At 44.4% G+C, this 14,829-nt stretch overlaps 1 protein-coding gene across 2 annotated transcripts in view; it reads left to right on the forward strand.

Moving 5' to 3' along the window:
• The window catches only part of LOC127586383 (synaptosomal-associated protein 25), a 144,248-nt gene that overhangs the window by 113,280 nt on the left and 16,139 nt on the right, over nt 1-14,829 (forward strand). For both annotated transcript variants that reach the window (XM_052044304.1, XM_052044305.1), the window contains exon 5: nt 6,622-6,739. In XM_052044304.1, the coding sequence (XP_051900264.1) occupies nt 6,622-6,739 (118 nt within the window). The remainder of the gene's footprint in view (nt 1-6,621; nt 6,740-14,829) is intronic.

A 14,829-nucleotide genomic window follows, 5' to 3' on the forward strand; every position in this document is an offset into this window, starting at 1 on the left:
CACGCAAGTTTGAATCTTCTGCCACCCTCTCAGGCAGCACATCTAGATTTCAGCAACCTGCTGCTGAATAAAAAGGGATAACTTTAATGCTGAGTCTCGCATCGGACATCACTCTCCCATCCAGATCCCTTAAGGTATTCTACAGGCATCCAGCCTGATCATCCTCAACAATGATTTCAGTGGCAGTTTCCCACCGATACATGTGGCTTCATTAATCCCATTGTTGGGACGGCAAACGGAATATTGTCTCTCGTGTTCTACAAGATCCAGAGGTGTGTGAGATGGATGCTGACCATTGCAAGTGGAAGGTGCAATATTGCTTAACACCCCCAGTCCAAAAAATTAATCGGTAACAGATAGTTTATTTAACTTCAGTTACTTGGACTAGGGAGAATCCCACTGGGGTTAAGAGATTCAAAGTTAAGTGCATCAAAGGATCATTTGACAGGGGCAGGCTACATCAGCGGTTGTATCGGAGGGAATTCCTGCTGGGATTCCTCACATGCTGCTGAGTTTTCACTCCACTGTACATGGTTTGGCTTTGACTGGTTCCCCACCTGGAAGTCCGTCCAATCATCTTTCAGTCAGGTGGAGAGCACTATGGAGGAGACTGCGATCGCTAACGGGGTAGGGGAGATAGGAGGTTCTCGCTACCCCACTTCAAGGTGGAATGAGGCTTGAGACGAGATGGAGGAGATTGAGGCAGCCGGAAGCACTCACCTTCTCCCTGAAGCTATTTCTTTGCTCCCTTCAGTTTCCTTGTTCCTGAAGATCCAGTGAGACAGGAAAGCCAATGTTAGGCTGATAAACGAGGTTAAAGCAGAGCCCACAAACCTCATTAAAATAGCACAGCACCAGGCCCTTCACCCCACTGTCCACCCATTTACACTAATCCTGCATGAACCCCATTATACTCTCCCCCATTCCCCATCAACTGCTCCCAGACTCCACCGCTCTACTACACACTAGGGGCAACTTACAGCGGCCAATTAACCCACCAAGCTGCACGTCCTTGGGGCGTGAGAGAAAACTAGAGTAAACACACGCTGTCACAGGGAGAACGTGCAAACTTTACAGAGACAGCAGCCAAGGTCAGGATTGAATCTAGATTGCCGGAGCCGTCCACTAGATAAATATCTTATCTTGCATTTACATAACTCCTGCTTGAAGACAACATTTGCAAAATTGGGCAGTTTTGGTTGGAGCCAGCTTTACCAAGAATGCTTTAGCAACCACGCCAGTGTCCACATCATGAAAGACTCAACAGTATCCTGTACACAACCCCACATTCGCACTCTGCCACTCCCTGCCCACCCACCTTTCCATTGCAGACTCAAGGTTGGCGTTAGTGTGTCAACTCTGTCTGTACCCCAGATGTCCTTTGGCTGCAGATCATGCAGCTCAACATCTGCTGAGGGTTACAGAAGCACCGCGGTTAAGTTGCAGGACCAGTATCCAAAAGGCTGGACTATCAGTGCAGAGACATGAAATCAGATTTCACCAAGGCATTTAAGCTCGTATATCTGAGTATATCTGCAATAAATATAAGTCAGTATGACTATGAACCAACCAGAGTGACATAAAGAAAATCCCAGTTGGATTACTACTGTCCTTCAGGGAATGAAGCCTGCCAGTCTTACACAGTCTGGCTGCACATGACGCCAGGCTCACCAGTGTGGTTCACTCTCAACTGCTCTCTTGAAATGGTCCAACAAGCCACTCTGTTCAGCAGCAATCAGGGATGGACAGCAACTATCAGCCTTGCCAATGAAGCCCACATCTTGTGGCTGGGGTACAGGTTGGCCAGAGGCTGTCAGTTTGCTGGTATGTGGAAGGTGGAGCCAAACAGGGTGAGACAAGTGCCTTCCTTCACACGATGTCACTGTGGTTGGCTGGAATGGACCTGACGAGGGTCCTCAGCCAGAAATGTTCAAGGTATAAATACAAAGGTTTCAAGAGAGGAGGCCACTCTTGCATTGGAGGAGAGTGGGGGAGATTCTACAGAGAAAACTACCAGAATCTGGTTAGACTGGTCCCTAGTTGGGCTGAGTTGCCTGTTTCTGTGCTATACAGTGTATATAATGGACCAAACAGCACAGGAGTCTTTAGCCCAAACAGTGTCTGTTCCCATTTATGCTACACACAAGCTTCTAGCTACCCTGCTTCCTCTAACCCAATCTGAGCAGCTAATCCTTTCACATACATTTATCTAGCTTTTCCTTCAATACATCTGAACCACAACACGTGGTGTCGCATTCCACATTATTACCGGAGCATTACCTCCGGGAGTTCACCCTTGGCACCGTAAGGCAGGTAACTTTGACCTCTCTCACGTATCATGGACTTGGGGTGGCGATGCTGGGGAAGCAGCAGGCTATGCCATAAATCCCCAGGCTAAGGAGGGGCCCCAGTTAGAAGTAGTTGAAATCCTTGGTGTACAGGGTGTGTGGGATGTCATATCTGGAGGTGATGGAGTTTTTAACAAGGTGCAGGGAGGTTAACCTCAGCTTCCCTTTGCCACCTGCCAACATTCCCCACAGGCAGACATCAGTCCTCTGGCAAGCATGGGTAAGCGGGTACTGTGGATGTCTCTGTACCTGTCTGGCCCCTCCTGAGGAGGTGCTCATCTGCTAGCAGTGCTGATGCAGGAGAGAACAGCTATAAAAGTAGAGAATCTGAAAGTAAAGCAAAATCACAACTCCTTATCGAGTGTCTGAGGAAATAAAGGCAGCGTTTAAGTGATCACCGCTGCCGACAGCCCCACATCTCACCATCAAAGGGTGACGGTCCACCTAACATGCCTGTGCCACATTTTTAGACCCACTCCTCTGCACGTTCCCTGCCTGCTAACTCGTTACAGTCACCAATCTTTTCTCTCTCACAACAGCCGATTTATCAGTAAAATTCTGCCATTGCTTCTTTTCAGCATCCACCTTGTGAGATGCAAATTTTTTTTTCCATCTGCTGTGGCTGACTGGCTGATTGCCCAGAGCAAGAACCCATTGAAGAATAGACTCTCAGCCTGATGGCACCTTTCCCTTTAGCCCCAAACTCTGTGGTGTTGACAGAGATCCACCTTCCAATTTACTGTAGCTCTCAGACGTACACCTTAATCCACTGGCCTGTGGTTTTGGGATTTAATTACTACTGCATTATTGATTGTTGATCTTCCTCCATCTCTGCCCGATCCTCTCCAACAGTTGCCAACTCGTCTAACGGGAGTGAGTTCTGCAGCTCAACCTGTCCTCTGTTCTACCTCATCCATCTGCCCATTCTTCACACAGCAACCTAATGGCTTGATCTCCTCTGCACCACAACTTGCTTATGTTAAACTCAGTTTCTGGATTATAGTTCCCACAGTTGTTAATCCATGGGCTAACCAAAATGATGTTAATCCATCCACTGTGATGGATTCAATGGCATGGTTCGAAGTGACTCAGTGTACAAATAGTAGGGTAATTAACCATAGGATACATAAGGTTAGGAACAGGAGGTGTGACTGTGCATCAGTCCTGGTGGAAAGAGCTTCAGCCTTTGTCCTTATCCAACAATAGAGATTTTTTGCTGCCTGCTTAGATGAAATCAAATATATAAAGTCATAGAATCATACAGCACGGAAACAGGCCCTTCGGGCCATCTCATCCATGCCCACCATGATGCCTATCTACGCTAATCCCATTTGCCTGTATTAAGGCCCTATCCCTCTACGCCTTTCCTATCTAAGTGCCTTTTAAACGTTGTAATTGTATCGGCCTCCACCACCTCTTCTGGCAGCTCATTCCAGATAACCATCACCCTCTGCATGAGTAACTTACCTATCAGATCTCCTTTAAATTTCTCCCCTCTCACCTTAAACCTGTGCTCTCTAGTTCTAGACTCTCTGCCCTGAGAAAAAGACTCTTGGACTATCTATCCAATATCTGCCTCTCAAAATGTTATAAACCTCTATAGGGTCACCCCTCAGCCTCCTACATTCCAGTGAGAATAAACCCAATCTTTCCTTATAACTAGAGCAGATGACAGATTGACCACACAAAAAACCATTCATGTGAGGGGAGCAGATGGAACTCTAGAAGTGTTGAGATGAATATAGCCAGAGGAACAGATACTGTTTTCAGTATCCACGACTATCCAGAACTTGTGGTGCCAAGGTTAAGGTCATGATTTTACTATTGGAAGAGTAGGAAGGGGAGAACCTATGTGTTGTGGTCCACAGAGAGGAAGCAACGGTGTAGGTATAACCAGGACTGGATGCTTCTAGTGAAAGCACAGAACCACACATGTAATAATATCTGGATCATTATAAAGCATAAATTAGCATTGAGGCTAAAAATTAGCACTGTAGGTCGAAAATCTTTCGATTCATTGGGCTAAGCAGGGAAGTTTTCCTTTAACGTGGGCTGTATCTCGGTAAATCAAGCAGTCAGGGTGGCAGATACTAATGGTGAGAGCAGACAGGAGGGTTCAGAGGAGAATAAGTTCAAAAGAAGAGGAAGCAAATAGAGCAATTTGTTCTGGGAAAAAAAATCTGTATGTGCCAGGAGCAACAGAGAGAAACAAATGTAACAGGGCCTTAAAGAAACAAGAGGAAAGGACAAAATCTATGAAATGATAGCACAGACGGTAGGTAGTAATGGGTTTGATCTTACAACTATCACTAGGGTTTGGTTCTAAGTGGCCGTGTTTGGGAACTGAATATCCAGGATTCTGGAGTTTTAGGAGAACTTGGTAAATTGGATTAGAAGGGGGATGGTTGGTATAAAGAACGGGATAAAGACAGAGAGAGGATCTCAGCTCGGAAATCATTATGTAGAATCCAGCTAGGTAATGATAAAGAAGACCTGAAGAATGTTGGGTGACAGTGTTGCATGAATGCTCATATTATTTACATTCTTACTTGCCCTTTCTTTCCCCACTCCTTCCCCCCCACCCACTTTCCTAGATTGTTGATGCAGGAGATACTTCAGTTTCACTGCCACCCCAGCTCAGCACACACTGTCAGTACTGTAGGACAAGATAGACTGGGTGGCTCAGTACTTTTATCTGTCAGACCACCAGGAGGATCCTTCTTTGAAAAGCACAGCACAGGACCAAGCTTCCTACAGACACTTCCTGGACGAAGTAGGCACAAGTTTAGCTCCAGTCCACCTGCTACTGGTTTTAAGCATCGAGTTGGAATGTTTGTGATTAGTGTCCCCATTGGTATTGAAATGCCACCAGTACCCACAAGTCATCTTAAGGATCTACCAGTCTCCCCACTCTCATTTCATGAAGGATTTGATTCCTCTGATTTTCATGTTCAGCCAGCACGGGTAACTGAACATCGTAACAAGGTAACAACCGTACACAGAAGAGCTTGTTTCATCCAATCTATCAGACAAACATAAATGCCACTATGGTTCTCCAGGGCAATCATAAAATTAATAATCTACCATTACAGCTTTAGTCTAAAAGTTACTGCAGCCGATCTTCAGTGTAAAACTGCTTCCTATTTGACCCATCCAAACACACTGAGTATTTGATTGCTAATACAGCCAACAGCCAGTGGCAGTTTCGCATGCATTTGTGCTACACTTAAAACTACTGTAAACCATCCATTTAGCTCAGCTAGTCCATGCCATTAGGTGATGCTCCCCTCCCAATCCTTTTCATCTAACCTTCTATTCCTTTGTCATGTGTTTTCCCGGCTTCCCCTTAAGTGCCTCCATGCTATTTACATCAATGTCTCTATTGTAGCAAAGTCCACATTCTAACCACTTCAGGTTTCTCACAAATTCTTTATTGCCTTTATGTCTGCTAGTTTTAGTTTGCCCCACAGGCAGGTATAAATTTGAGATACTCATTAATAAATTGAAATTGAAAATCCCACGTTAGGATTGTGCTTTATCGGATTGTTAAGGTGGGTGGGACTGAGACAGACCTGAGAATCATTGAGACATGTCAAGTGACTATGAAGAGCTTTAACTTTGAGATCCATGTTTTTTAACCTGACTCAGACTAGGAAATGAGTCTTCCTCCAGCTGTAAATTGAAGTTAGCCAAGCCTCATCAAATTAGTAAAGCTTTTCCTAAGTCGCCGTCATAGTTTGAGCATGGAATAAAAAAGTTAAATATTTTTTTATCTAAACTTGCCGTTGTTTTATGGGTCCGAATAAAAGGATCTGTTCTCTGAAGTCGATTTTACGTTATACTGAAACTCCAGAACTAACATTCATCTCGGATGAGCCCAGACATCCACAGCCAGAAGTGTTTGCAGCTTTCTGTTTATCCCTCAACCACTGGATTTGAAAGAGACTTTATGGGCCTATTTTGGGTCTGTTCAGTCGAAGTTATGTAAGAAATTCCTGTGTCTATGTCCTGTTTTTTTTTTGTCTGTCTTTTTCTCTCTTTTCCTTCACTCAAGTCTGTTCCTTCAGAGGGACGAGAGAATCCCATACTGATTGTGGTTGGTCTATAGCATGATACTGGTGTTCACTGGGGATAGAAATAGCTCAAAACTTCCCCATGAGCACCAGTACACATTTTGCAAGAGCCAGTTCAATCCCAATCAGTTTGGGGCTTCACCAGTCCCTCGCTTGTATGTTGTCATTGTCTGTGGAAACTAACTATCTTCCTCATTCAGAGCAATTGGAGAGGATTGAAGAGGGAATGGATCAGATCAATAAGGACATGAAAGAAGCAGAAAAAAATCTGTCGGATCTGGGCAAATGCTGTGGTCTTTGTTCCTGCCCCTGCAATAAGTAGGTGTCAACTGTCGGTCCCAGAGGCCGCCTGCCTGCCTGCATGCTGCTTGCTGAGAAATAACACGGTTCCATCTAGCTGCTGACAGACTCTTAAACAAGTAGCACTTTGAGAAGCAGTCTGCAAATATGCCAGTTTTTTCATTCCCTTAGAAATTAATTCCCAATTTCCACCGAAATAAATGAAATACAGAGGAGCTGGAAATGCGCAGCAAGTCAGTCTGGATCTGAAAGAGAAAAGACCAAAACAACAATGTATTTAAAATGTGCCAAGCCATATCACAAGTGGTCAGTAAGACCAAATATGACGCTGAACCATATAAAGAGATATTAGGACTGGACATCCAATATCTAAAATAACAAGAAATGCAGGAAATTTGGAATAAAAATGAAAATTCAGCAGGTCAGGCAGCATCTGTGGAGAGAGAAACAGAGTCAAGATTTCAGGTCTGACGAAGGATCTCGGACCTGAAAGGTTAGTTGTGTTTCTGAATCCATAGATGACGGTGATCCAAAGTTTGGTCAAAGAGTTTTAAGCAGTATCTCAGAGCAAGAGAGAGGCGTGTAGAAGCAGAGGGATTTGGAAAAGAAATTGCAGAAATGGAGACCTTGTCAGCTGAGGGCAAGGCTGTTGATGAAGAAAAAATAAGATGAGGAAAGTGCAAGAGGCTTGAATTGGAAGACCGCAAAGATCTCAGAGGGTTCTAGGGCTGAAGCATGTTAAAATCAAAGGGAGGAGGGAATCCATTAACAGACTTCAATACATTTAAAATATATTTGTTGTCACTAGTGTGGAACAAGCAAGCAAGGTGTGTGGGGTCGGCACTGCAAAGAGTTAGAATAATTCTGTGACAAACATTAGTCAAGATCAGTTGCCTGCTCAGAATGTCACCCTCAGAAATAAGATAGCCAACAACAAGCTTGCAAACCTCCTACCATTGAACCAAGTGGCTGCAGCTATGTTCAAGATGTTCTACTGGCTGTATCGTGGCAAACACACTTGGTAAGGAAACAGCTCAAAGTGCATTTGGTGTCTCCTAAGATCCTCAAAACTGATAAGCATTGTAGCAAAGGGTTTAACCATCCACCAGACATTAGAAACATAAAACATTTTTAAAGGTCAGCTCTCAAATCTTGAGAAAGCCAGGAATGAGAATAGTGGACGGCGCAGTATAGAAGAGAAAGCCATGGACAGGAGATGTGTAAGGTAAGACCTGAACGCAAACATGTTAGTTGGCTGATTACATGCTCCCAGCAAGATGTCATATTCAAAGAGAGCACAGTTGCAGAGTCTGTACAATAGGCCTGTATCTGTGACTATGCTCCTTTCAAACATGACTCATGCCTGGGAGCTTAAAGTCAATGAATTTACTCATAATTTAAATTATATTTTATGTGTTTTTATGGGTGTAGTTTCTATCTGTTGCCTGGCAACCAGCTCCTATAAGAAAATACATCTTACATTTATGTACCACTTTTCACAATTTCAGGATATGTCAAAGTACGTTACAAACAATGAAGTACTTTTGAAATGTAACCACTTGTTATGTAGGAGATGTGGTAGCCAACTTGCTCCCAGCAAGGTTGCACTTGTACCAGTGTGACTGTGCCAGGGCAGTCTTCCTGTGTGATGAAAAGAGCAGGGCTTGTTAAGTCCTTCCCAGGCTTACCTTAAAGTGTGGTGAGGGCCTGGTGACAGGACCACATACAAGTGAAGCCTCAGAAACAGAACACAGTAGACAGGGCTAAGCCATCTCGACCAACAGATCAAAGCTGTGCACTCTGGTTATGTCTAGTCAAGATTGGTGGTGGACAATTAAACAGCTGACAGGAGGAGGATGCTCCAAGAACATCCCCATCCTCAGTGAGGGCCAAGACCAGCATATCAGTGGTAAACGCGAGGCTGAAGAATTCACAGTCACGTTAGGTCTGAAGTGGTGATCAGATTTGGCTTCCTCGTGAGATCCCCACCATCACAGGAGCCAGTCTTCAGCAAATTTTAATTCACTCCATGTTACACCAACAAATGGCCAAGAGCACTGGATATAGCAAAGGCTCTGAAACTGGACAACATTCTGCTTGCGTTACTGAACACTTGCACTCCAGAACCAGCTCTGCCTCTAACCAAGCTGTTCCAGTACAGTTACAAGACTAACATCAACCCGGCAATGTGGAAAATTTGTCAGGTATGTCTCGTTCACAAAATGCAGGACAAATCCAATCTGGCTAATCACTGACCAACCAGTTTACTCTCAACCATCAGCAAGGTGTCATTGACAGTGCTATCAAGTGACACATACTTGTCCAAAGCCTGGTCATCAGTGCCCAGTATGGATTTCACCAGGATCAGTTGGATCCAGACCTTATCACAGCCTGGGTCCAAACATATACCAAAGACCTCAATTTCAGTGGTAAGGTGAGAGTGACTGCCCCTGACACCAAGGCAGTAGTTGACTGTGTAGCATCAAGGAGCCCTGGTAAAACTCTAGTCATTGGGCATCAAGGGAAAACACTCCAATGGTTGGAGTCATGCTTCTCTCAAAGTAGATGGTAGTGATTGTTGGAGGCCTTTCATCCAAGCCTCAGGATTCAGGTCCAAACATCTTCAGCTGATTCATCAATGAGGTCAGAAGTGGGGGGTGTTCACTGATTATTGCACAGTGTTCAATTCCATTCCATCCTCAGCTAATAAAACACTCACGACTAAACCCATAACTTCTACCAGGTAGGAGGACCAAGGCAGCAAAAGCATGGGGAACACCACCACCTGGAAGTTACCCCCCAAGCCACAGACCATCCTGACTTGTAAGTATATCGCCGTTCCTTCACCGCCTCTGGGTCAAGATCCTGGAACTCCCTCCTTCCCTAACAGCATTGTGGGGATACCCACACCTCAAGGACTGCAGCGGTTCAAGAAGGCAGCTCACCACCACCTTCTCAAGGGAAGCTAGGGATGGGCAATTAAATGCTGGCTCAGCCTGCGAAGCCCACTTCCCTTGATTGGCTAAAGCAAAGCTCCACACCTACACGCAGCAAGACCTGGACAATAATGTCAGGTCCACAAAAGGGCCAAACCATCAATGTCCTAGGGGCTTCACCATTAACTAGAAATTCTACATAAACCCTACAGCTATAAGAGCAGCTCTGAGGCTGGGTATCCAGTGTTGTTTACCACTTACAGGGTACACGTCAGGAGTCTGATGGAATACTCACCACTTGTCCAAATGATAACGGTCCAATCACGTTCAAGAAGCTTGACGCCATCCAGAACAAAGCTGTCCACTTTATTGATAACCCATCTACCATTTTTAATGTTAATTCCCTCCACCACTGATGTGCTACAGTGTGTACAACTTTAGTTGCTTATCTAGGCTACTCCAACAGCACCTCCCAAACCCACAATCTCTTGCTACTAGAAAAGAAAAGGACAGCAGGTGTAGGTTCCTTTCCAAGTAACATGCAATCCTGGGCTATCATCATTGCTGAGTCCTGGCCTATCATCCTATCATCATTGCTGAGTCCTGGCCTATCATCCTATCATCATTGCTGAGTCCTGGCCTATCATCCTATCATCATTGCTGAGTCTAAATCCTAGAAGCTCTTCCTCAACCACACCCTCAGAGCACCTTCACCAGAAGAACTGCAGTCACTCACCACTGACTTCTCAAGGGTAAGCAGGAATGGATAGTGAATGCCGGTCTTGCGAGCAATGCCCATGTCCTGCAAAATGAATGAATTTTTCAAAATGTGATCATTAGAGGATATTCGTCCTGTTCAAAGTCGTGCCGTGGGATCCTCTATATCCACCTGAAATGGCACAAAAGGGCTTGATTTAACATTTCACTCAGGAGTCTTTTCCAACAGTGCAGCCCATCCTCAGTACTGCAGTGGATATTAAGTTGGTCTTACTTTCTGACACAGAAGAGTGCTTGTTCTCTCTGTGATTCTCTGAGAATGCATTCTCAGAGGGCGTGCATTTAAGGTGAGAGGAGGTAAGTTTAAAGGAGATGTGCGGGGCAAGTTTTTTTACACAGAGAGTGGTGGGTGCCTGCAATGCACTGCAAGAGATGATGGTGGAGGCAAATATGATAGAGGTGTTTAAGAGGCTCTTAGATAGGCACATGAATGCGCAGAGAATGGAGGGATATAGACTTTGTGCAGGCAGAAGGGATTAGGTTAATTAGGCATTTAATTATAAATTTCATTAGTTCGGAACAACATTGTGGGCCAAAGGACCTGTTCCTGTGCTATATTCTATGAGAGCTGTACATAGAAATCAAATGAGTAATGGGATGTGAGGTGCCTGCTTCACTTCCTACAAGTTGACAATCTTTTCTTGCTTCACGGCAGGACTGTAAAAGAGACGTGAGATTGTAAGGTAACTTTCAAGTTGTACAGAATGAAAAGGCTTAGAATTTTCTGGGAATATAACAACAAGTTTAATGTGTCCCCCATTATTACTGCCCTGTGCTGAGAGAGGGATTGTCTGTGCTGCATCTCACAACAAGTCGCTGAACAACATCCACTGCTGTCCCATTATCCTCGTGAAAATGTCAGCTCACTATCAACCTCCCATGAGTTGTTAACAAGAATGCTGCATTTGTGGCCTTAAGTAAAGCAGGAAATTAGGGTGGGTAAGAAACAATATAAGGACCCCATTAATAGTGAGATTACTGTCCTGCAATCCCCCTCCACGTCTGGCCTATGGAGGGGGATTCATTGAGTCTCATTCCAACAATTAGTTTTATCAGGAGATTTTTCGCATTTAGGTTTATATTTTCTTTGCTTTTTCTTTCTGTCTCTTTTATCTCTCTCCCTTAATCCAATTTTTCTTTCCCCTGATCCTATCTGTACTTCTCTTTCTGAATCTATCTCAATTTTAATTAGCTGTATTCCTTCTATATCATTTGTTTTTAACCTCTTTAGTTAAGAAGGTTGGTTGTTGGTCACATTGTTCAGCAAGCTCCTGTTGTCCTCACTTCCAGAAACATTTTCAAACTACAAGTTGAGGTGAACTCACAGGACATAATCTGAGGTGCCCCAGTTTAGTGGATTTAGTAGCAATGATAAAGGACGTTATCATGTTTGATCCCTCATTGTCCAATAACATCGAGCTGCCTATCTATTGCCCGTCTATGCCTGTGTGTAATCTATTTCAGTGAACAGTGAATAGTTTCTCAGCAAGGCAATTCCTTAACTTTGCATCCCAGGTTGCACAGAATGTAATGAAGATCACCACACCCACTCAGTTCACAGAGTGGGTGCAGCTGCCTGGAAAAGGCATGATTGGACATCGTATGAACAAATAACCCGAGACCCCTGCTCAAACTCAGCCACTCTCACCACTTGGGCTATAGACTGAAGCGGGAATTTGGGAGCAGAAGACTGCAGCTGTGTGCTGGTTGAAAAATCGTAGCATTCTCTGTATGAAGGGTTCCTGGTGGGACACTTCATTTAGTCCCCTGGACCACCCCTTCCCCTTGGTCCACATATCAAACATCTACTGGGCTACCTCTAATCACTCCCTCTTCCCTCCCAATTCTCCCTTCCAGATACCCAGCAGCTCTGTGCTGGTTGGGGGTGGGGGGAGGTGGAGTGGAGTTGGTGGCTCACATCTCCCCTGATCAGGTCTCAGCCTAAAATCCTGGACTGGTGGCGGTTCTTCAAAGCAAAATTCCCCTGCTGACTCCCCAAAGCTTCTATCGTCTACAAGACATGTCACAACTATAATGGAGTGTGCCTGGATGAGTGCATTTGCAAGAGGATCAAAACTACCCAGGATAAAGCAGAACCGCCACTGCTTCACAGCTGTGGTGACCCAGTTTCAATTCTAACCTCCGGTGCTAGCTGTGTGGAGTTTGCATGTTCTCCCGGTGACCGCATGGGTTTCCCCCAGGTGCTGAGGTTTCCTCCCACATCCCAAAGACATACAGGTTGGTAGGTTAATCAGCCACTGCAAATTGTTCCCAGTATGTAGGTGAGTAGTAGAATCTGGGAGGTGTTGAAGGAGAAGTGGGGAGAATAAAACTGGGATAGTTGGTACAGACTCAGTGGGCTAAAGGGCCTGTTTCTGTGCTGTATGACTCTATGATAAAACCCAGTCACCATATTAAACATGCACTCTTCTCTCCACTGGCAGCCCATGTGCAAGACTTCACCAACAGCACGTTCTCCTCCTCAAAGGTCTAGGAGAGTAGGTGCACGGGAACAGCAGAACAACCAGATTCCTCTCCAAGTCCCACAGCATCCTGACTTGGGCGTATTATCGTTACTGGGTCAGAATCTTACATCTCCCAACCACTATTTGAGCACCTTAATTGCACCTCACCAGGGCAATCCAGCAGTATCTTCTCAGGGCAACTAGGGATGGACAGCATTGCTTGTGTCCTTGAAAATAATGGAAAGAAAATTGCTGTGCTCAGAGGTGTGTTCACAATTCACACAGCTCCACAATCTCCATCAGTATCTATGTTTCTATTTCCATCTCTATGTCTATTTGTGAATCTGTGATGTGGCCACACCGTTTAGCCAGTCTTTGAGATGTACTGATGAGCATTAGGTACCTCTCTGCTTTAGTGTTTGTTCACAATATCATGAATTTCTGAAGTTCTTGCAGTTATAACTTTACTGTGTCAGTATTGGGCCAGCAATGAGCCAAAGACCTATTTGAATTTCTCCAATCAGTGTGTTTTGGTAACACGTTGTAAGATAATGACATGTGCATAGCATCTGCATATAGTGAGTAGGCACACCCTAGTGCTTGAAAACTACACTAATGTCACAATACAGAAGCAAAACCACTGTGGAGTGTAGATAATTTCCATTATCAGAGTGTATGAGAAGGTCCTCCTTTATACTAGAACAATTATGAAAAAGAATCAGTCTTCCTTCCAACCAGCCTGTCCGGCCTGATTTTAATAATGTTCGAGATATACTTCGTATCCTACCAAAAATGGGAGAGGTGGATACACCAGATAAGCACCGTGACTAATTTAAGGGAAAATAAATTCTGGGAAATATCTCCCCAGTCCCTTCCAGAGGTGGGATCTTAGTGCACTATAGCCTTGAATTCCTTGCAGTACTCAACATAACATTAAGAATCTCCACCCCAGCCAAAAGCAGGTTTACTTCTTGCTTGAAGGAATTAATATTATTCTTTCCTCTTTCACCCTCAGCTGCCAGTATTATAACGTTGCAATTACTGTCCAACCAGAACTGGGAATGGCATATGTCTACTTTCACTTATTCAGCCCAGTGAGATTGAATCTTCTTGGGAATATATTGAATAGAAATGTCCCATGGTACTAAATTCCACCAGAGTTAGGATACCACCATCAAGATTGGGCTGGAACATAAAATTAGTTCAACATCATGCCACCAATTGCCCAACCAGACCAGACCCAGATTGTTAAGTATTGAACCACTTCTATACAGTTTCTCTGTTCACTATGTTAATAGAAAAGGACTGGTTAGCATTTGGCCACATCTTCTAGTCCACACAGAGGAAAATAATTTTCGTTTTCCAGTTTAGGTTCCCATTATCCCTTTGTTGACAGTACCAGCAGTCCTCATTGTAAAGGAGCTTTGGAGAAGTGGCTTACTCCATGGTTGTTAGGTGATGCCTGAGGACAGCCTGGAGGAGTCACCATCAGGTTTATGCCCTTGCCTGAGGAATGGCAATTGGTTTCCAAATGTCAGGATGAAATAGAGAACCCACTGTACAGGCAACCCGCACAAACCATAATGGTGCAAGCAGAGTTACTCACATGTAACACAACTACAGGCAGACAAAGATGGAAAACCAGAAGTTACCTCTCAGAACCATGGGTCTACAGAGCTGAATGTAATTGTACAAGCGAGGCAATGGGTAAACATAAATGAAAAATCAAAAAGAAAAGACCTACAGAAATCTGAAATAAAAGCAGAAAATGCTGGAAATATTCAGCAGGTCAGGCAGCATCTGTGGAGAGAAGAACAGTTGATGTTTCCGGTCTGGGACCCTTCATCAGAATTGAAAAGAGAGAAAACAAGTTAGTTTTCAATAGTAAGTAGGGGAGAGGTGGGTGGATCGAATGGAAAATGTCTGATAG

Source organism: Pristis pectinata, chromosome 35, assembly GCF_009764475.1.
Source record: "Pristis pectinata isolate sPriPec2 chromosome 35, sPriPec2.1.pri, whole genome shotgun sequence".
Taxonomy (NCBI): Eukaryota; Metazoa; Chordata; class Chondrichthyes; order Rhinopristiformes; family Pristidae; genus Pristis; species Pristis pectinata.